General features: G+C 44.7%; 1 protein-coding gene across 3 annotated transcripts in view; it reads left to right on the forward strand.

Moving 5' to 3' along the window:
* The window catches only part of FBXO9 (F-box protein 9), a 29,381-nt gene extending 10,426 nt beyond the window's left edge, over positions 1-18,955 (forward strand). For all 3 annotated transcript variants that reach the window (XM_029061572.2, XM_007667469.4, XM_029061580.2), the window contains exons 4-13: positions 25-82; positions 1,136-1,235; positions 3,198-3,328; positions 5,198-5,312; positions 7,891-8,009; positions 9,558-9,648; positions 11,212-11,307; positions 11,464-11,557; positions 15,174-15,325; positions 18,381-18,955. In XM_029061572.2, coding sequence (XP_028917405.1) covers positions 25-82; positions 1,136-1,235; positions 3,198-3,328; positions 5,198-5,312; positions 7,891-8,009; positions 9,558-9,648; positions 11,212-11,307; positions 11,464-11,557; positions 15,174-15,325; positions 18,381-18,489 — 1,065 coding nt within the window. In that variant the 3' untranslated portion in view covers positions 18,490-18,955. The remainder of the gene's footprint in view (positions 1-24; positions 83-1,135; positions 1,236-3,197; positions 3,329-5,197; positions 5,313-7,890; positions 8,010-9,557; positions 9,649-11,211; positions 11,308-11,463; positions 11,558-15,173; positions 15,326-18,380) is intronic.
* The last annotated feature ends 3,864 nt before the right edge of the window (positions 18,956-22,819 follow it).

The raw sequence follows: 22,819 nt of genomic DNA on the forward strand, positions 1-22,819 counted from the left end.
GCCGAGTCTCTTATCTTTTTAAAGGCGAGAGAACTGTTCCTGAAAGCAGTGGAACAAGAACAAAACGGAGCTCTTTATGAAGGTAAGGTGTAGTGCTGAGATGAATTCCGCTTGAACGGCTGCTGAAAAACCGTTGTGGTCATTGGATGATTTGTTGGAGATTATATTTGATTATTATTTGCTTATATTAGCATTAGTAGATTCTAGAAAGTTTATTATTAAAACCTAGTGTATCTTTGAAAGACTTAAAGCCAGAGCTCTGATGAGCGAGGCCATTTTGGTTCACTTCAAAGAACACTGCAGCCTAGGGCTAGGACGCTGAGATAGGGAGGAAAGCCGCTGACAAATAGACTTGGGTATATGCAGAACAGCACTTTGAAATTGAATTCCAAACTCAAGTGAGAATCTCTAGAAATTTTGGATAATGTCTGTCTTCTCAACCCCCCTCACCCTCATTCTTGTCCTAAAGGGGTGAAGTTGACTTCTCCTCTAGGCTCTAACCTCCTTATGGGCAGGGAATGTGTCCACCAACTCCGCTTTATTGTGCTCTCCCAAGAGAATACAGTACTCTGCTCACAGTAAGCACTCAATAAATACAGTTGATTGGATTGACCCATGGTGGTACTTAGGGGAGAAGAACAGTAAATGGAAATCTGGAATGGTTTCACAGGACTCATATGCATTTTCTGTATACAATTTAGATTTTCTTAAGAAGTCCTGTTTAAAGACCTAGGTTGGCAGCACCGTTTGATAGCATTTTTGACATAGGACAAAAGGAAGATCCAAATAAAGGTGGGAAAATGTCCTCTGGAATCCCAGTATTTGTGTCCAGTTGCTATATGGGATTTGAGCCCCATGTGGGACAGGGACTGTCCAACCTAATTAGCTTATAAATACCCCAGTGCTTAGCACAATGTTCGATACGTAGTAAGCGCTTAACAAGTACCATCATCATTATTATTATTAGGTAGCCTGGGCTTGCAGAGGTTTTGGAGTTAGTTATTATTCTTGGAAAAATAGTAAAGCAAGGGAAATTCTATATGCGGGTTGGAAACGGCTATTAGCCCAATTTAAGATGAGGAGAGTGAATGATAATGTTTGGCACGTAATAACCATTTATACTTTATCGTTTCAGCCATCAAGTTTTATCGAAGGGCCATGCAGTTGGTACCTGACATAGAGTTCAAGATTACGTACGCCCGGTCTCCAGAAGGTGATGGCGTGGGAAACAGCTAGTGCGTATATCATTTGATCTGCTGTGAGCCATAGAAGCAGAGAAGTTAAGCATCTCTGCCACATCGACACTCCACAGTATAACACCATAGTGCAAATACTAATGTTTAGATCCAGTAATTTTCCCTAACAGGAGGCATATAAATCTAGTGGATTCCTTCCCTAGTGGAGGCATATAAATCTGCCAGGAAGTTAAGATCACACTCAGCCATGAAACCTAAGCATATGTTTTCTAATTTTTTCAGGCTGATAATTGAAACTCTTTTTAATGAGCCAGCTAATAGAAAGAGAAAGTTAAAGAATTAATTTGAATTCTGCACAGCTTTTTAAATCTTCGCGTTTGAAACAGAAAGCAGAGAAGGATAATGAAGGGTTTGCATCCTGAAAGTACTTTTAAGGTGTGCAACTAATGCATCTATATTATTTAGCCTAGGTCTGTGGCCTGAAATAAATTAGGCCTGGCATAATTGGAATGGTGTTTAGAGAAAGTAAATCTTTTCATTCATGTCTGTCTCCGGCCTGTAAGGTGGTTATGGGCAGGGAATGTGTCTGTTTATTGTTGTATTGTACTGTCCCAAGTACTCAGTACAAAGCTCTGCATATAGTGAATGCTCAGTAAATACTGAATGAAATAATTATCCACCAAATTAGTCCTGGACTTCAGGTGATGTGTATTAACACACAGCATCAGACAGATCCCACTTGTAGATCTAGGACGGGACAGTTTAATTTGTTTTAGGGCCAAAGACATTTGAACCTGTTTGCAACAGGGCATTCTGGAGTGATTGTGCAACTTATCTCTAAAGTCACAGGGTCACGTTTGCTGGTAAGGCTGGCGAGGAAAGAAAATGAGAGAATTCTCCCTCAAAAAACCCAGCTACCAAATAATCTGCTTTAGAAAAAGCTACACATCAGTGAATGGGTATGCCTGGGAGATGTTTTCTTCATAAGGCACCCTAGCTAGAACTGCTTAAATCAGGCATGGAGTCATGAACTCAGGTGTCTTTTATTCATGCCACACTAGCTGGTGATCAGGGCAGCAGATAAGCATCTGCTCTTCTTGTCTGAAGAAGGGAGAACCAAAATCATCATTATCAATGGTATTCAATCAGTGGTATTTACTGAGTGCTTACTGTGTACAGAGCACTGTACTAAGCACTTGGGTGAGTTCAATACAGTGGTGGTGGACACCTTCCCTGCCCAAATGAGCTTCCCCAGGCAAGTTGTAGAATTTCATTTTCCATTTGCTTCCTGAATTGGAAGCATTTTTTCTAATGAAAACTAGTCCTGAGTTTTAGAGAAATGTCTTTAAAAGAATTCACATAACTTTCCCAGTATGGTCTTCTTGCTTGGTTGTTTTGCAGTGTTTTGCTCTTTCACTAAGTGCTTGGGGCAGACCAAGAACCAGTTAAGATTTGGATTAACCCTTCTCAGGGTTGGGAGGGGTCGGAAAAGGCCCCAGTCCCTCACCATTCCGCCCAGAGGAATAAATATCTGCCATAAAGGTTTCATCAAAGACAGCTTCAGATGCTCTGAATGTGGTTTGAAGAGCTGATCAATGTTCTCGTAAAGGCTGCAGGTTGCTTCTCTAATCTCCTGCCCCTCCCATGTAAAACTGCTTACTGCCCAGCCATTAAGGCTTAAAGCATCTAAAAGTTTTTCTTCCACAGGATTATCAAGAAGTGTTTCAGGTCTTGCCTCTGGGAATTTCCAGGAGCCTGTAGAGTAAAATTACAACCGGAGAGGAGACTGGAAAGGGGAAGACAAAAGTTTATAACAATGATGAAGTATTAAATTGCTTATTAGTGGCAGATGACATCCCAGACTTGTTGAATTGATTGACCAATAACAGTGTCCTTGAACTGAGCTCGTCCTCAGCCGGCTCACTTTACCCACTGACTGGCTGCCTCCCAGGGGGTTGAAAGGTTCCATTCTTTTGGATCTCTTCTGTCCTTGCCTTTCAGTATTGAGGATAATGACGACGACAGCCAGATGGCTGATCTATTGTCCTACTTCCAGCAGCAGCTGACCTTTCAGGAATCGTTGCTCAAACTCTGTCAGCCTGAGCTGGAGACCAGCCAAACTCACATCTCAGGTGAGAAAACTTAGATGTTACAACTCTGGGGCGAAGTGTTTGGGGAAGCGTCTTTCTAAGATCAAGTATTGAAGTCTTGAGGTGGTGTCTTACCAGCCTTTTATTGCTCGGACTAGGAAATCCCCACCCTGAGCTGAGTTCCAGGGTGTGAGGAGAAGCTTATTCTCCCTAGAAGACTGGAAGATTTATTTCTGTCTCAGTAGAAGCTTTGTGGACCGCTGGAAAATCTGGAAAAAGGGCTGGCGTCATCAAACATGCCATTATAGAGAATCTGCAGCATATAGGAAGGGTATTAATGACTAAACATCCTGACATTTCCCGGTAGCAAATGTATTACATTTAATTTGGGGATTGAGAGAGAAACTGGAAATCATCTGCCTCAGTGAGCAATTGGAGATTTTCAAGCAGGGGGAGGAATTCGAGTTAACATGCAATAGGGATTGTCGATGTAGGAGACCTACATCTAATCTTTTAAATGATAGCTAAAGGTTTTTAAGTGACTTCAGGGGTCTAATGTGGTGTCAGAAAGGATAAGATCTTTAAGGAGGAGGAGAATAAATTTAAAATTCTAATGGAGTTTTTGATTTAACAGTAACCTGCCTTAAATACCACCTTAGAAGACTTTTAACTCTTTCTTTTGCATTTGGAACAGTGATTGATAATGTCCAGTCCTTACTTCACTCTGTTGCCCGGATCATTTGTCTACAGAAACATTCAGGACGTCACCCCACTCCTCAGTAAATTCCAGTGGTTGCCCATCCACTTCTACATCAAAAATGCCTCACCATTGGCTTTAAAGCACTCCACCACCTTGCCCCCTCCTACCTCACCTTGCTTCTCTCCTTCTACAACCCAGCCCACACACTTAGCTCCTCTAGTGCTAACCTTCACACTGTGCCTCCATCTCGCCTGTCTCGCCGCCAACCCCTACCTGCCTCTGGCCTGTAATGCCCTCTCTCCTCAAATCCAACATGCAGTTACTCTCCCTCTCCTCCCCCCAACTTCAAAGCCTTATTGAAGACCCATTTTATTCGATGACATTTTCCACTCTTCCTCATATTCCACTGCCTTCTGTGTCACCCTTACTTGCTCCCTTTGCTCTTCCCACCCAATCCCACCCCCACAGCACTTCTGTATATATCAGTTAGTGATGTCCGCCTCCCCTACTCTAGATTGTAAGCGCATGTGGGCAGGGAATAAGGCTGTGTATTCCTATATTGTACTCTCCCAAGTGCTTAGTACAGGGCTCTGCACACAGTAAGCGCTCAATAAATACCACTGAATGAATGAATGAAAAGATGGTGGAGTTGGTGAAGCCATATAAAGAGGATATAACTTACCTTTCTCTAGTGAAATTCCCGGGGACGTCTACTTAGTAGTTGTGTGTGAAAAATGCACTCACAACAGCCTGGGTACCGGGCCCCAGATTACTCCCCAGAGTAAAGTAGACACTTTGGAGGGAGCATTGATTGGCTCTTCAGACCACTAGGAAACCATTTCATTCATTATTGACTGTAATGGACACCCGCTGCTGCACAAGTTGGACATAGTGTATACACAGTCTCCTCGTGGAAAGGAGAGTCACTGTGCTCCTTCCAGAGTGCTTAACCTACTGCCGTGCAGAAAAATAGGCCCTGGGAAAATTGCCAGCTCTCCTCACTTCTGCCTTGTGACCTTGGGCACATCTCTTAACCTCTCAAGGCCCCAATTTCCACATCTGAAAATGAGGTTCATAGAACCCGTTTATCTGTACCCCATGAGAATGTAGAGAGAACAAAGTGCGTTAATTGATGCCATGGAAAAATGAAAGTTCACATGAATTGGTTTAGTCTTTTTCCTGTTGGTGATTTAATTGTTTTTGGTTTACAGTGCTACCAATGGAGGTCTTGATGTATATATTCCGATGGGTGGTTTCCAGTGAGTTGGACCTCAGGTCATTGGAACAGTTGTCCCTGGTCTGCAGAGGATTCTACATTTGTGCCAGGTATTGTCTTTTCACGACTTGCGAGGCGGAGAATTGCAACCATAACCCTTTGCTGAGAAATCCCTGGAAACTTTGGGTGGTTTCCTTTGGAATGGTCCTAAAAGGAACCTGGTGGCCCATTGGGAAAGGGTTAGTTAGCCCAGCTTTATTTGTATTGAGATGGAACCTAATAAGCAGCTTAACCTAATGGAGAGAGCATGGGCTTGGTCGTCAGGGCCTGGGTTCTAATGCCAACTCTACCAGTTGCTTGCTGAGTGACCTGGGGGAAGTCCCTTAATTTCTCTGTGCCCCACTTAAGTAAGTAAATTAAGTAAAAGGGGGATTAAATACCTGTTCTCCCTCTTACTTAGACTTTGAGCCCCAGGCGGGGCAGGGATTGTGTCCAATATAATTAATTTGTAAATACACTAGCACTTAAAACAGTGTTTGATACATAGTAAAGCGCTTAACAAATACCCTCCGCACTCACAAAAAGAAAAAAAAGCTACGCCTATTGCAACCCAGTAGCCCAAGCATGATGGCTGAGTCAGTTCAAGGAACAAATGCTGGTGTAGATTCAAGTTAATTAGGTTAATTGGTCTAAGTGAGAGAGAACAGGATAACTGAGGAGGCACAGAGAAGTTAAGTGATTTGCCCAAGGTCACAGAGCAAGCAGTTGGCAATGCTGGAATTAGAACCCAGTGTTCTCTGACTCCCAGGCCTGGGCTCTTTCCTGTAGGCCTTGCTGCTGTTTTAAGAAATTTGTTAATCTGACCACTTGAATTTTGTAACAATTAAACAATAGTTTCTCTCTCAAACCTCAGGCCGAACGTACCAGTTTAGTGCTGCAAGCTTTTAAAAGCACAGTTTTAAGATTAACAGATGGGTGGGGATGATTAAATGTAATACTCTGGACAGCTGCCAGTTCCCTTCGATCTGCTCTGTCATGTTCTTCTCTAATGAGTTTGCTATTGAGAGCTATGTAGAGCTGACATATTTTGACAGATCCTTATACTTTCCTGGTATTGGCCAAAGCTTTAGGTGCAGATACATTTAAAGAAATTAAGCTGTGATACTTGTATTTTTTTTCTCTTTAGACTTGAGATATTTGTTCTCCAATTTGATTTTCCTTTTGAATCCTGGGTTTTTAGGAAGAGAATAACTTGCTGGTAGTGGAGGCCTCTTTCAGTAGATTGATTTGCACTTATCCTTTGGAGGAAGGGTCTGTCTGGCACTTTTTCTGACATCGATCCTTAAAATTGAAGCAAATATACTAAGGAAAGAATTGGAAATGAGGGAAGAAAATTAGTAAGGGAAAAAATGTTGGTGTAGCATTGCCATAAAATATTTTTGTATAATACAGACCCATATTATGTGAATCTAGTGCATAAAAACTAGTTTTAGTCGTTAGTCCCTAGTATAAAAGTTACTATCTGTCTCACTTCAAAAAGTATCACAGAAAGTTTCTTCATATTAAAAAAATCCCAAGTTCCTAGTAGACTGACAGGTATGGTGGGAAAAGTGCATGTCTGGGAGTCAGAGGACCTGGGTTCTAATCCCAGCTCTGCCCCTTCACAGCTGTGTGACGTGGGACAAGTCACTTAACCTCTCCGTATCTCAGTTCCTTATCTGTAAAATGGGAATTCAGTACCTGTTCTCCCTCTTACTAAGTCTGTGAGCCCCATGTGGGACAGATCTGCTTAACTTGTATTTACCCCATTGCTTGGTACAGAATTTGGCTCATATTATGATTATTTTTATGGTATTTGTTAAGTGCTGCGTGCCAAGCACTGTTCTAAGTACTTTGGAAGATAGAAGGTAGGTTGTCCCACGTGGGGCTTAAAGGTAACTGAGGCCCAGAGAAGTGGAGTGACGTGCCCAAGGTCACAGCAGAGAATTGGACAGTTGGGATTAGAACCCATGACCTGCTGACTCCAAGGCCCATGCTCTATCCACTAGGCCATGCTGCTTCTTGTAAGCTCCTTCTTATAGTAAGGGCTTAACAGATACCACAATTATTATTTCAGTGCTTGGCCTGTAGTAAGCACCTAAAAATATCAGAGTTATCATTATTATAAAAATAATCATTACTATACTATAAGAAGCAACAAGGCCAAGTAGAAAGATCACAGGCCTGGGAGTCAGCTGACCTGGATTCTAATCCTGGTTCTGCCACTTGTTTGCTCTGTGACTTTGGGCAACTCACCTAACTCCTCTGTGCCTCAGTTCTGTCATCTGCAAAATGGGGATACAATATCTGTTCTCCCCCCCATCTTAGACCGGGAGCCTTATGTTAGACCTGATTATCTTGTATCTATTCCAGCACTTAGTATGGTGCTTGGTACATAGGAAGCGGTTAACAAAAACCACAATTGTTATTACTAGCAATGGCTTTAAGGAGCTCAGTGGTCAGTTGTCATCAAGTTAGATGTGGAAGTCATAATAGATCTCTGGCCAATCTATAAAGCATTTTTAGTTCAATCCCTTTAATCTTACAACTCCAAATCTGCAAAAGTTCCTTTTGTGCCCCAAAGTAGGGTTGGGAGGGAGATCACTCTACTTTTGAGCTAATTTGCATATGTTGTTATTTCATCTTCAGGGACCCTGAAATCTGGCGTTTAGCCTGCTTGAAAGTGTGGGGTAGGAGCTGTATGAAACTTGTTCCTTACACCTCTTGGAGGGAAATGTTTTTAGAGCGGCCCCGTGTCCGTTTTGATGGTAAGTTGAAGTCCTTTGAAATCAGTAGCTATTTCGTAATTGACTAATAGCTGTAGAAACCTTACAGCAATTATGTACATATTTGTAATGTACAGTGAGCCCGTCTTCTAGACTGTGAGCCCGTTATTGGGTCGGGATTGTCTCTATTTGTTGCTGAATTGTACTTCCCAAGCACTTAGTACAGTGCTCTGCACACAGTAAGCGCTCAAATTTGAATGAATGAATTTATATTAATGTCCGTCTGCTCCTCTAGACTGTAAGCTCATTGTGGGGAGGAAATGTGTGCTTATTGTTATTCTCCCAAGCATTTAGTGCTCTGCACACAGTAAGAGTTCAATAAATAGGATCAAATGAATGACTGAATGAACTGCTCTGGGTCATAAACACCATCCTGGCCATGGTCTCCCAGCACTAGCGGCTCCAAAGGAGATTTTGAGGACCAGTGCGACAGTGCCTTACTGGCCATCAAACCCCATGCTTAGGGTTAGACACCTGAACCGGTGCTGGACGGAGGACCCGAATTACCCCCTCCACCCATAGAACGCCCACCCAAACCCACAAAAAAAGTCAACCCTGGGGACTCCCATGGGTTGAATCAGGCGAACAGCGGGTTTTGGACAGCCACTGTCCCTGTCTCAGCAGATGCTTCCCTGACCACCCTGTCCCTGACCACCCTACCGGCCACTCCTCTGGGGCCCAGGCTAGCCCTAGAAAGCAGAGAAGCAGTGTGGCCCAACAGATGGAGCACGAGCCTAGGTGTGAGAAAGACCTTCCGGCTGCAACACATATCTGCTGTGTGCCCTTGAGAAGTGAAGTGACTTCTCTGGGCTTCAGTTACCTCATCTGTAAAATGGGGATTAAGGCAGTAAGCTCAACCGGATTTGTTTATACCCACCCAAACGCATAGTAAGGCGCCTGGCACCTAGTAATTGCTTAACAAATACCCACAATTATTATTATTAGGCAAGCAAGGATGGGCAGGAGTAGGGCCAGAGGGCAAAAAGGAAAAAGTGCATATGGTGAGACGGAGGTAGGTGGGGGGTCGCACAAGTCTGGTCTTTGCTTTTCCGACAACGGCAGCTGCTATTCAGTGCAGCCAGCTACCCACGTCATTCATTCATTCATCCAGTCATAGTTATTGAGCGCTTTCTGCCCGAACTTGCAGCTGGATACTGATCCTCCAACTCAATTCACAGCTCTGCTGCAGATACCCATATTGTTGGTTTGAGAAAAGTGTGGGTATGCAGTTCTCTAAGGCTGTATCTTATGATAGCCCAAACTTTTCCCTCCAAAGGCCCTGATGACTATGAATTTATCTCAGCCCTTTTTGATGCGGTGTGTTTGTCCCTCCTCATTTCCTGCAGTAAAGAATTTCATATGCTAACTACCTGTTGGAGGAAAGTTCTCTCTCTTGTTTAGATGCTAAAAATGCAGGTGGCAGTGTAGAGTTCATGGCTTCTAGTCTTGTAACCGATGAATTGTTTTGCAAAGGAAACTTTTCCTCCCAAGACCTTCCTTAATTTTTCCCTTTTTTGTCTTTTTCTGCAGGGGTGTATATCAGCAAAACAACTTATATCCGCCAAGGAGAACAGTCTCTTGATGGTTTTTATAGGGCATGGCACCAAGTGGAATATTACAGGTACAACTGTCCTAAACTGAGTGAGTGAAACATTATCTCCCCCGCTTCTCTCTAGCTCTCTCTCTTTCTCTCTCTCAAAGTACAGCTACAACTTAGCACAGTACAGCTTCCGTTTCTACCTCTCCCTACAAATTAGTTTGCACATTTTCTGCTCAGTTGTTGCTTCAGCATACAATCAATCATTGATATTTATTGAGTGCAGAGCAGGGTACTAAGCACTTGGGAGAGAGTTGGCAGGCATGTTTCTTGGCCAAAAGAAGCTTTACACGTAGAAGGAGAGACAGACATTAATATGAAGAACTTAGAAACTCTAGGTGGCAGACTCAGGGAAGATACCTGATCCAGCAGTCCTTTGGTTCCCACGCTCAGAAACTTGGAGAAGAAATGCTTATACTTCTCTGTCAGACTAAAGTCAACTTTTGAAATTACTTCCACACCTCCTCAGGAAGCTTTTCGTAGTATTTTTTTTAATAGACTTTACCCATTTTCCCTCTGCCTTAATATGTCCGCCTGGCTATTCCTAGAATTTAGTGGCCTTCTCAGCTTCTCTTCCTGGGAGTGACATTCTCTTTGGCCATATCTGCTAGCCGGTTGAGGAAAGTTCCAGGCGGCAGTGGTCTTGGGCTCACTGGACCGCTTCCATCTGGAATTTTAGAGATTGAAGCTCTGCCAGCAGAGAGTTTCGGCCTTGCCGTTTTGTCTTCGGGCCCGGCTCCTGGGAGCTCCGGGAAGTTTTCCCGTTTGCCTGATAAGCGGGAGTGGGGGTGCTGGCATTTCTGCACTGCCCCGCCTTGTCCCTCCCCAAGCCGGTTTCGGGTATCGCCTGGGGGGCGGCAGCAGAGCTAGGAGCTGGAGCAGGGGATGGGAGCCCAAAACATCCGCCTCCCCCTGCTCCGATCGACAAGAAAGGTCAGGGCTCCCGGAGCGGTAGCAGATGGGAGGCTGGTGGAGCGCGGCTCCGGAAATGACCACCCCACTGACCGGGCCTGCTAATGTTAGTTTGGCACTTTCAGGTTTTCCAAATGGACTCTTCCTCTGGAAAATATATATATCCGGCCCATGAAGACTCCAGCTATTCGTCTCTTAGAAAAGATTTTCCTTTGTTCTCAAAGGAAGAATCTGATTTTAATATTGCCATTATCTGCCATTCTTAATCTGGATAATTCAGCTCAAAAAAAATCCTTGGCTTTAATAAGGCATATATTGTGGTCAAATTGAATCATTTTTGCCTCCCTGAGTAGTTTGCTGGTTTAAGCCCAACTTAAGTACATTTTATTTCCTCTTCGGAGGTGATAGTAAGATATTCGTGTTACCCTCTTCTGAAGAGTGTCTGGTGCTTTCCATTCTCCTCTCTCGCCAACTTGTTGGACGGAATTTGGCCTCAGGCCCATCTGTGCTTACACGGGGAAGATAGGCCAAGAGGACCAAGCAAACGAGTGTGTTCTCAAAATGCTGAGACTCGATAGGAGCATAATTCTTCCTCTGCATCTTTATGTAAATAACTTGGCCCAGAAAAAGTTGAATTTTTTTTTTTTTGGCATTGGGGGCATTTGTTTTTTGCAGATATATGAGATTCTTCCCCGACGGCCAAGTGCTGATGCTGACGACACCGGAGGAGCCTCAGTCCATCGTTCCTCGTTTGCGAAGTAGGAGTACCAGGTAGTGAGAGTCTCAGACTCAGCTAAATCCGTGTTTCAGAATCGCGGGTAGTCACGATGAATTGCCCTTAGGCGTCTCTTTTCCCGTAAGGATTAACTATGGACGTGAGTTAATTAACAGACCCTAGTGTTGAATTGTGCATGCCTTACCTTGTAGAACTGATGCAATCCTGCTTGGTCATTACCGCCTGTCCCAGGACACAGACAATCAAACCAAAGTATATGCTGTGATCACCAAGAAGAAAGAAGAAGTAAGTAGATCGGGGAGGCATTGCCGTCCCACGCTTTCCATTTCAGCTCAGGACAGTCATTTCTATCCTTCTGTGGTATCGTGTTCTTGTCAAATTTTGTGTTTTGGGAAAATCACATTTTAGAGAGAAGCAGCGTGGCTTAGTGGAAAGAGCCCGGGCTGGGAGTCAGAGGGTCCTGGGTTCTAATACTGGCTCCGCCACTTGTCTGCTGGGTAACTTTGGGAAAGTCACTTCACTTCTCTGTGCCTCAGTTACCTCATCTGTAAAATGGGGATTAAGACTTTGAGCCCCACGTGGGACAACCTGATAACCTTCTATCTACCCCAGCGCTTAGAAGAGTGTTTGGCACATAGTAAGCGCTTAACAAGTACCATCATCATTATTATTATTTAGTAACCGTCTGTTTGACGGGAATTAACAGGCTAGTGGGTAGGCAGTTTTAATAATATCACCGTGACTGCCATTTTTCAGTACCAGCGCTTCAGCATGGCTTAGTGGATAGAGCATGAGCCCCTAATCCCAGTTTCCCCACTGTCTGCCATGTGACTGTGGGCAAGTCACTTAACTTCTCTGTGCCTCAGTTACCTCATCTGTAAAATGGGGATTAAGACTGTGATCCCCAGGTGGGACAACCTGATTCCCTTGTGTCTACCCCAGCGCTTAGAACAGTGCTCGGCACATAGTAAGCGCTTAACAAATACCAACATTATTATTATTATGTGACCCTGGACAAGACTAGTACAGCGTCTGGCCCATAATAAGCACTTTAACAAATACCATAATATTATTATGTGGGACAGGGACTGTCCAACCCAATCACCTTGTATCTACCCCGGTACGTAGTACAGTAAGTATAGTAAGCACTTAACAAATACCGCAATTCATCATTGTTATTATTATTATTATATATGATCACCTTCAGCAGAACGCTGTATACCCCCACCATTCATTGCTATTTTACTGTATTAAATACTGTAAAGTTGCAAAACCAAAAAGAAACACAAAATACCATACACCACAGTAAGTCTTGGAAGGAAGCTAGAAAACACTGTAGCATAACGTCCTGACTGCCTCCAACCATGGGGGGAGATTAGGTATCCACCAAGTAGTCCACCGGTCATCACGTTTCCATCTGTCGGTAGGAAAGAGTGAAGTTCCAAAAATGTCGGTCCCTCTCATTACGTTTTCTTGGGTTAAAACTGCCAGTTGGCTGTGACTGTTGTTCTTGTCACGACTGGGCGCGGAGAGGACCCAGAGGGAAAGGGCTCCCTCGGGCTGAGGGAAAAAGTCCAGGCTTGAAAACTGAACCTAATCTAGGGGAAACTGCCGGAAAAGCAGAATCCTGGAGAACAGGATGAGGTGGGGAGGGGTTCCCAGGATTAGCCCCTTTTCTCCTTCAAACCCTCAGTCCACGCCTTCCTAAGGATAAAAGAAACCACCTAACAGTTGGGAAGGGATTATGGGTCAGGTAACCTTTAACCCCAATGTCAGGAGGTGTCACACAGTTTTGAAGTCATACTCTCTCCTTGGCTTTCAGCTGCCTGCCCAGCCCTGAAGTACTGTGGAAAGGCAGGGGCTCCCGGGGAGGTTCTTGGCCAGTAGCAGGCCTCACCACCGGGCCGGCCGCCGGTCCCTGCCGTCTCTTCCTCCTCACTGAGTGGCTCGGGAGATGGGGAGGCAAGGGGAGAGGGCAGAGAAAGGAGTCCTGGTGGAATCTTGGCCACACAACTCCCGGGTGGGAAGGGAATGATGCTCTCTACATTGGCACTGTCAGCTAGCTGGCCCAAAGGCTGGGCGGTACGGTACTGACACTCCTGCCTCAATGTCCTCATTATAGAGCACGGGCCTGGGAGGCAGACGGAATGGGTTCTGTTTCATTCATTCGGGCGTATTGCAGAGCACTGGATTGAGCACTTGGGAGAGTATAATGCAATAATAAAAAGACACATTCCCTGCCCCACAACGAGCTCACAGTCTAGAGCGGGGGAGACAGTAATATAAATAAATTACAGATATGTACATAGCTGTAGGGGTGGGGGGGAGGGGGGAAGAACAAAGGGAACGAGTGAGGGTGACGCAGAAGGGAATGGAAGAGGCAAAGGGGGACCTAGGGAAGCCCTCCTTGACGAGATGTGCCTTCATTAAGGCTTTGAAGTGGGGGAGAGTAACTGTCGGATTTGAGGAGGAAGCGGGACGTGGACGAGTGGTCGGCATTCTAATTCCGGCTCTGCCTCATGTCTTTGTGACCTTGGGTGGATCACTTCACTTCTCTGGGCCCCAGTTACCTCTTCTGTAAAATGGGGATTAAGAGTGTGAGCCCCATGTGGGACAAGGGTCTGTGCCCAGCCTGAATGAATTGTGTCTAATCCAATGCTTAGAACAGTGCTTGGCACATAGTAAATGTTTAATGAATACTATTATTATATTTTGAAATTGAAACCACATCCCCCCTTCATTGATGATCCTATGCAGCCTTAAGGTATTTCTCCCCTTTACCATTTGAAATGGCTTGGGTCAGTGCTACATGGGGGTTTTCCGGTCGGGGGGGGTGGGGGAAGGATGGAGTTTCAGTGACTTACCCATTGGATTGGTCTGGCCCACTCACCTGTTGATTTAAGTGAGCCTGGTCTGGTGCTCCCAGGGTGGACAGATCCAACCTCATAATCAGCTTGTGGGCCAGGGGGGTGGCTCTTACTTCCACATGGAAATTAGATATTGACAACTAGTCGAGCTCACTTAAGCTGCCAAGTGTTAAAAGTTCTGAGGCAAATCAACTTGTTGGGGAACTTATAGAGAAAAGTGTTGGCCAAAAAATGTAGTGGTGGAACAGTAGCCAAAGTGAGTGCTGGTGTCCTTAAAAAAAAAAAAAGGCGATAAGCCTACCTATACCTCTTTGGTTGGAGTGGAAGAACTGATTTAGTCTTGTAATCTGAGCTTCAGCACAAGATTAAATCCAGCTTTTGGTTAATATCAAAGAGGTGCAGCTTTATTATACTTTTAACCTCAACTATCCTAGAGCCTACTTAAGTAGACTGACCAATGCATAAGTATTCCCAGAAAGTTTTCCTCATAGTAAAAACAAGAGTCCCTGGCGGGCTGTTATGGTGGTGGTTTTTTGTTGTTGGTCAATGGTACTTATCAAGTTAAATTGTATTTATTAAATGCTTACTGTGTGCAGAGCGCTATACCAAGCACTTGAGAAAGTACAACACAAGAATAAAGTGATAATCCCTGCCCACAACGAGCTCACGGTCAGGTGCTTACTTTGTACCATGCGCTCTTCTGAGCACTGGGGTAGGTATAAAATAATCAGGTTACACAGTCCCCAGTCTGCATGGGACTCACCGTCCCAGTAGGAGGGAAAACAGGCAATAAATCTCCATTTTACAGATCAGGAAATTGAAGCACAGATAGTGACTTGCCCAAGGGTGAACAACGGACAAGGAGCCAGATTAAAACCCAGGTCCTCTGACTCTCAGACCCACACTCTTTTTCTAGGCCACGTTGTTTGTGTCTGTGACGTTTCTCCATTAAAGAGGACCCAGAGATGTCCAGGTCAGCTTGACTTTGCTTAATGATTCTTTATCACTTTCACTAACCTCGTCTTCTTTTCTAGAAACCGATGGATTACAAGTATCGATTTTTTCGCCGTGTTCCCGTGCAAGAAACAGATCACAGTTTTCACGTTGGGCTACAGTTGTGTTCCAGTGGCCGCCAGAGATTCAACAAACTGGTCTGGATACATCATTCATGCCACATTACGTACAAGTAAGCAAAAAATGGGTCCCTCTTTTCACTGATCCCACTGGGGTCCCCCTGGCTTGTCCAGTCCCCCGGCTAATGAAGACTCATTCAGTTGGATTTATTGAGAATTTACCATGTGCAGAGCACTGTACTAAGCCCTTGGGCTAGTACAACAGTAAACAGACAAATTTCCTGCCCAATGTGTTTTCAGTCTAGAGGGATGAGATGATCATTTTAGTGTATTAGGAATATCAGCATGTCACAGGGAGTGGGTGGCATCTGAGAGGGTACAGTGTTATAGACCTTAAGTTCATGTCTAGACTGTGAGTTCGTCTAACCGTTGTATTGTACTCTTCCCCGTGATTAGCACTGTATGTTGTGCACAGTAAGTGCCCAGTAAATACCATTGATTGATAGGAAGGTAAACCCCGTGATTTGTAATTCCACTGATCATTATGTGACCTTCTAAACTTTCTATGCCTGATCTCTGTCCCCTCCATAACCTGTTGGGGAAAGTAAAATAAAAATTAACAGACATTCCCTACTTACAAGAAGCCTACAGTCGAGAGGGGTAAACAGACATTAATATAAATGATTTAATGGGATTTAAGTGCTTACAATAGGCTGACACCATACTAAACACTGGGATAATACATGCTCATCAGGTCGACACACCCTGTTCCACGTGGGGCTCACAGTTCTCTTTCTTGCATGGGCATGGGTTGACACGGCCAGCGGTAGGGAAATGCCTGCTGAGTCTACGCGTCCCCACCACGGTCCGTACTTCACTCTGCTCTCTGGATCTTTTTTCTACAAAAATGTTCAGTCCCTGTGTCCCCACTCCAGGGCTGCCCATCCACCTCCTCACCCTTGGCTTTAAAACACTCAGCCTCCTCTCCCCCTCCTACCTCATCTCGCTACTGTCCTACTGCAACCCAGCCCGCACACTTTGAGAAGTAGCGTGGCTCAGTGGAAAGAGCCTGGGTTTAGGAGTCAGAGGTCGTGGATTCTAATCCCGGCTTCCCCACTTGTCAGCTGTGTGACCTTGGGCAAGTCACTTAACTTCTCGGTGCCTCAGTTACCTCATCTCTAAAATGGGGATTAAGACTGTGAGCCTCACATGGGACAACCTGATTACCCTGTATCTACCCCAGCACTTAGAACAGTGCTCAGCACATAGTAAGCACTTAAATACCAAATAATAACAACTTCGCTCCTCCAGCGCCAGCCTACCCTCTCCCCCTCCTACCTCATGTCGCTACTCTACTACTACAACTCAGTCTGCACACTCTGCTCCTCTAACGCCAGCCTACTCACTGTACCTCGATCTCGTCTATCTCGCTGCCGACTGCTCGCCTACGTCCTGCCTGTGGCCTGGAACACCTCCCTCCCCTATTCCATATCTGACAATTACTCTCCCCACCTTTTTGAAGTCACACCTCCCTGACAAAGCCCTTATATCCTTTTCTCTCACTCCCTTCTGCATCGCCCTGACTTGTTCCTTTTATTCTCCACTGCCCCCTCTCCCCACAAGTCCCACAGCACTTACGTACGTATCCATAATTCATTATGTTGTCTGTCTCCCCCTGTAGACTGTAAGCTCGCTGTGGGCAGGGAATGCATCTATTATATTGTTTATTGCATTTCCCCAAGTGCTTAGTGCAGAGCTGTGCACACCGTAAGCACTCAGTCAGTAAATACGACTGATTGGTCGATCAGTGGTGAAGGTATCTGACACATAGGATATTTCATGTGGTGGACAGGTTCAGCAGGAATCCTGAAGGAGCTGGCTAATGGGGGGTGGCAAAGACACCTCTGAAGAATCCTCCTGGGCTACCTCCTTTTTCTTTTTTATGGCATTTAAGTGCTTACTATGTGCCAGGTTCTGTGCTAAGCGTTGATTAGATACAAGCTAATCATGAGACTCAAAGTCTTAATTCCCATTTTACAGATGATGTAACTGAGGCACAGTGGAGTGACATGCCCCAGGTCACAGAGTGGACAATAATAATAATAATGATAGTATCTGTTAAGCGCTTATTATGTGCCAAGCACTGTTCTAAGCGCTAGGGTGGATACAAGTTTATCAGGTTGTCCCACATGGGGCTCGCAATCTTAATCCCCCTTTTATGGGTGAGGTAACTGAGACACAGAGAAGTCAAGTCACACAGCTGATATGTAATGGAGCAAGTATTCGAACCCATGACCTCTAACTCCCAAGCCCATGCTCTTTCCACTATGCCAAACCGCCTCTACCAGAACCCAGGTCATCTGACTCCCGGGCCTGTGCTCTCTCCACTAGGCCACGCTGTTTCTACCTCCTGCTGGCCTGTGGGGCCTCGGTACAAACACATGGGATTTTTGTGTAAAATTTTTGCCTGCGTGTTGCAGCTTTCCCATTGCCCTCCGTGGCCGGGTGGAAACACGACTGGCAGGGATCAGAGAGCCTGAGTGGTAGTATGAAAATCCCTTTCGTTTCTCCCCGGAACCTCTCAGTTCCAAGGTCCTCATTGTGTCCCCTGTCTTGACCGTAAGCTCACTGTGGGCAGTGAATGCGTCCTTTATATCGTACTCCCTCAAGCGCTTAGGACAGTGCTCTGCACACAGTAAGTGCTCAGTAAATCTGAATGAATGAATGAATGATCGAAGGGACCACTGTACCATGGGGAGCAGCTTTAATTTCATTTTGGCCAATAGGAGGGGCAGCAAGGCCAGAAGAAGAGACTGGTGTTGGGAATCACTTGCACACCCCCTCCACCACGCGGTGGAGCTTGGAGCCGCCTGAGTCATTCATTCAGTCATTTATTCGGCGTTTACTGTGTGCCAAGCACTGTACTAAGTGCTTGGGAGACAACAACATAACTTCAGACACATTCTCTGCCCACAGCAAGCTCGTGGAAGGGGAGAATCCAGGCCTTAAAACACATCCGTCCCTCACTGGAACCACGTAGCAGCATACCCCTGAAGCCCTCCGCAGTAAACAGGGCCAGAACTGCATGACAATCCCAGCCAAGAAACGATGCTACTTAAAGGGTTTACATTTACCTGGAATTTAATCCTTGACCTTCTCTCTCTCTAGGTCTACAGGGGAGATTGCAGTCACCGCATTTGAAATCGACAAGATGTACACCCCGTTGTTCTTTGCCCGAGTGAAGAGTTTTACTGCATTCTCAGAAAAGCCTCTTTAAAGAAACCTACATCTCTCCTCGTCTAATTCCTGCATGAATAAAAAGAAAAAGTTTAGAGTAAAAGAGCACTTAAGTTATAAATGTGTACAGATTTTGAACTTGTTTTGATTGTTGGAATTTCTTTTGAGACATATATAAACTGGTAATCTGTTCTTTTTGATCTGAGGGGGGATTCATTTGAAGGGAGTCTTGTTTTGAGAACAAGGTGACCCCTTGTTTTAAACCCATTTTGGTTGTGGAGTTTTGCCTGTTTTAATCATGTCACTTCTGCAAGGACCCTTGCAAGCATCTCCTTAGAATGCAAACCTGTATCTGCCTGTTTCCACATTATTTACATGAGTCAGGGAAGAGCCATGGTGGAAAACCATTTTGCTGTTTGTAGTGACTTAGTGTATGTGCTTCTGAGGCTCAAATTGTGAATCTCCGCTGAAGACCCTAAATAAATGTTTTCTTTCCAGAAAATCTACTTGGGGTTGCCTGTTAAATTCTTTGGGGCATGAAGTTGTCTGAAGACTTTGGAGCAAAGGGAAATTAAAGGCTAGATGTTTCCTGTCAGTTCATACTAGGATGCTATGAACAATATCCTGTGGGGATGGGAACTGCTTATGTTCTAGATGTAGACTAAAACCAGGCCCATGGAAATTATTTATATCTAAGGCTTTCTCTCCAGTCTGTTTTCAGGTGACTTCCCAAGACCATCGCTCTGTTCTGATGTTTTGTATTGAGTAGATTAGTATCACGTTCAGCTGTTTGTCAAAAAATTTCTGTATGGCTCAATTTAAATGAGATTTTTTCTTCAATCTTTGGTCCAGTTTTGCAGCCACTGCCAAAGAAAATTGAATTGATAATCACAAAGGTCATCTTTTGAACTACTTTAAGAGTACCTCATTTGTCACCTTGATGGTTGAAACATTTTCCAAGGCACTGGGAAATTATTTTTCCCCTCAGTTTGAATCGGTTTTTAATCCAATTTTTCCAACTCATTGGAATAGCATCCATTAAAGTACTTCAAAATCTCACGCAAGGAGTGGGGTAGGGATCATTAGTGGTATTTTTTGAGCATTAAATGTATGCAAAGCACTGTACTAAACACTTGGAAGAGTACAGTATAACAGTAAGCTCATTGCAGGCAGGGAATGTGTTTATCGTTGTACTCTCCCTAGCGCTTCTGTACACAGTAAGCTCTCAATAAATATAATTGAACAGAGTTGGTAGACCTATTCCCCACCTACAGTGAGCTTAATCAATAAACAAGGAGGGATGTGCATCAAAATGCTTTCAAAAAACTTAGAACCCTCTTTTTTATGGTAATTGTTAAGCACTTAGTATATGCCAGGCACTGTAATAAGCACCGGGGTAAATAAGCTAGTCAGGTTGGATGCAGTCCATGTCGCATGTGGGGCTCAAGGTCATAATCCCCATTTTACAGATGAGGTGACTGAGGCACTGAGAAAGTAAGTGATTTTCCCAAGCTCACACAGCAGAGAAGTGGCGGAGCCAGGAATAGAACCCAGGTCCATCCTCTGACACTCAGACCCATGCTCTTTCCACTAGGCCACACTGCTCCCCCCTTGCTTCATGGACTCTGTTATATTCCTAAGGGTTTGCGAGAGACAAGTTTATTACCAGTAATGCAGCTTCTAGCACTAGAGGGAATGATAGCCAATGGGAAGAGTTTCCTCTGATCATCAAGGCCAGCTCAATGTCAAGAAATACAGAGCTGCTTTATATACACAGTTGGTTCAGCATTCTAGGTTTGCATGTAATTGAAGAGCCCAATACATGAGGTATACTTCAATAATAATGTTGGTATTTGTTAAGTGCTTACTATGTGCAGAGCACTGTTCTAAGCGCTGGGGGAGATATAGGGTAATCAGGTTGTTCCACATGAGGCTCACAGTCTTAATCCCCATTTTACAGATGAGGTAACTGAGGCACAGAGAAGTCAAGTGACTTGCCCACAGTCACACAGCTGACGAGCGGTGGAGACAGAATTCGAACCCATGACCTCTGACTCCCAAGCTCTTAAGATTAATAGCAGTAAATTTATACTCATCTAATTGCCCAGGGTTGCTTAACCCTCCCTGGTTCTCAGGATAGAGGCAAGGTGGCCATATAATAATGGTATTTAAGTGCTTACTATGTTCCAGGCACTCTACTAAGCGCTGGGGTGGATACAAGCAAATTGGGGTTGGTACTGACCCTGTCCTACACGGACTCACAGTCTAAATCCACATTTAGATGAGGTAATCGAGGTACAGGCAATGAGTGACTTACCCAAGGTCACACAGCGGACAAGTGGCGGAGCTGGGATTAGAACCCATGACCTTCTGACTCCCAGGCTCGTGATCTATTCACTACACCATGCTTCCTCCCAGCATGATAAACCAGCCAGGGGTCATGATCTTGCTAAAAGAGGAACAGATCCATCCTCTCTCAAGACCGTGGTGTACCTCGGTCCGCGATAAGGCAGACATCTGGACAGGAGAAACAAGGAGAGGATACATGATGTTCCTGCTTCGAGTAAATGGAGGCTTGGCCACAAAATGGAATCCAGGCCTAAAGGCCCATCGCGTTCCATCCTTTTGATATTCTACCACTCCTAGAGATTAGTCACCAGAGTTACTCTTGCCCAAACAAGTTTGTTAGAACACAGTCAAGCAGGCCTCGATACAGAACTGCTCAGAGGGATGAGAAGAGGTTAATGCAAGGCCCAGAACACTCTGCTTCCAGAGACTATTTATGTCTCTTCCCTGATGTTTGGCATTTTTACCTAGTAGATGAAAATGGTATTAGGGAAGCAGTGTGAGCTAGTGGAAAGGGCACGGGTTTGGGAGTCAAGATCTGGGTTCTTAACCCAACTCTGCCACTTGACTGTATGGGATCTTGGGCAAGTCATTTAACTTATCTACCTCAGTTTCCTCAAGTGTAAAAGACTCAATCCTGCTCCCTCCTAAACTATGGGCTCCATGTACAGTGCTAGGCATATAGTAAGCACATAATAAATATTATTAAGAGGGAATATATACACTGATAGGATATAGTCTTAGACTACTAAGTTTAAATTAGTAGCCAGAAGCAGCATGGCTCAGTGGAAAGAGCATGGGCTTTGGAGTCAGGGCTCATGAGTTCGAATCCCAGCTCTGCCACTAGTCGGCTGTGTGACTGTGGGCAAGTCACTTAACTTCTCTGTGCCTCAGTTCCCTCATATGTAAAATGGGGATGAAGACTGTGAGCCCCACATGGGACAACCTGATTCCCCTATGTCTACCCCAGCGCTTAGAACAGTGCTCGGCACATAGTAAGCGCTTAACAAATACCAACATTATTATTATTATTAAATTTAGATCTTTGCCTAGTATCTGGATTTAATTCAGTCGGTGGTCACGATTATATATACATACATATAGTGTGTGTATATATACACACACGTATAATTTCCATACCATAAACTGGTTATTTATGGTAATAACTGCCTGCCAGTCTTTCTTCTGACAACCCAATTGCTTCTTGTTTACAGAAAATGTTATCCCCTGTAATGTTTGACTTAGACGGAGTTTCGTCTCTGCAACGGGTCTCTGGGGAGGTGCTCTTGAATTACAGTCATTTCTTTGAAGGTTGGAGTCTGCATACACTTCGAGTATGACTAGAGCATAGGTTGAGGCTTTGACATCTCCAGTAAAAACACTCTTTTCACTTGACTCTTTGAAGCTGACTTTCAAGCAGTTTTTTGTTTCTCTGAACTCTGAGCCTTACAGGCATTCTATGCTGCAGATACAAGTCCTGGGTGCTTGCTTATTCCCACTGCCTTGTGCACACCAATCAGACATTTACCCCTATGCTGCACCTCTCTGGAAGGCTTGGTTCATTGGGGTGGTTTGACTGGGGCCCAGGGTGGTAGGGGAGACTTGTGGAAGAGCAGGAATTATAGATTGGCTGAAGTACCTATGCAGGTATAGTTTTGCCCCTGAGGGTGCTTAAATTTGGAGGAGAGGGGAGCAAAATCCCACCTGACGTGCCAAGTGTGTGAGCTGGGGTGTAGTGGGAGAACAAAGGTATCCAAACTAGAGAGAGCTGATTGAGTGCCTTGAGTTTCTGCTCGAAGTGGAGGTGGGTGGGCAGCCATTGTAAGATTTTGAAGGATGGGGAGACAGACATAGAACAATATTTTAGAAAAAGGATGTGGACAGCAGAGTGAAAGATAGACCGGAGAAGGGAAAAATGGAAGCCAGGGAGGTCTACGAGGAGGCTGATGCGGTAGTTGCGTCGGGATATGGCTTTAGTCAACCAACCCACATGTTTTGCCTCTGTATGGTCAGACTCCATGGGA

This window comes from Ornithorhynchus anatinus, chromosome 1 (genome assembly GCF_004115215.2).
Source record: "Ornithorhynchus anatinus isolate Pmale09 chromosome 1, mOrnAna1.pri.v4, whole genome shotgun sequence".
NCBI classification, from domain to species: domain Eukaryota; kingdom Metazoa; phylum Chordata; class Mammalia; order Monotremata; family Ornithorhynchidae; genus Ornithorhynchus; species Ornithorhynchus anatinus.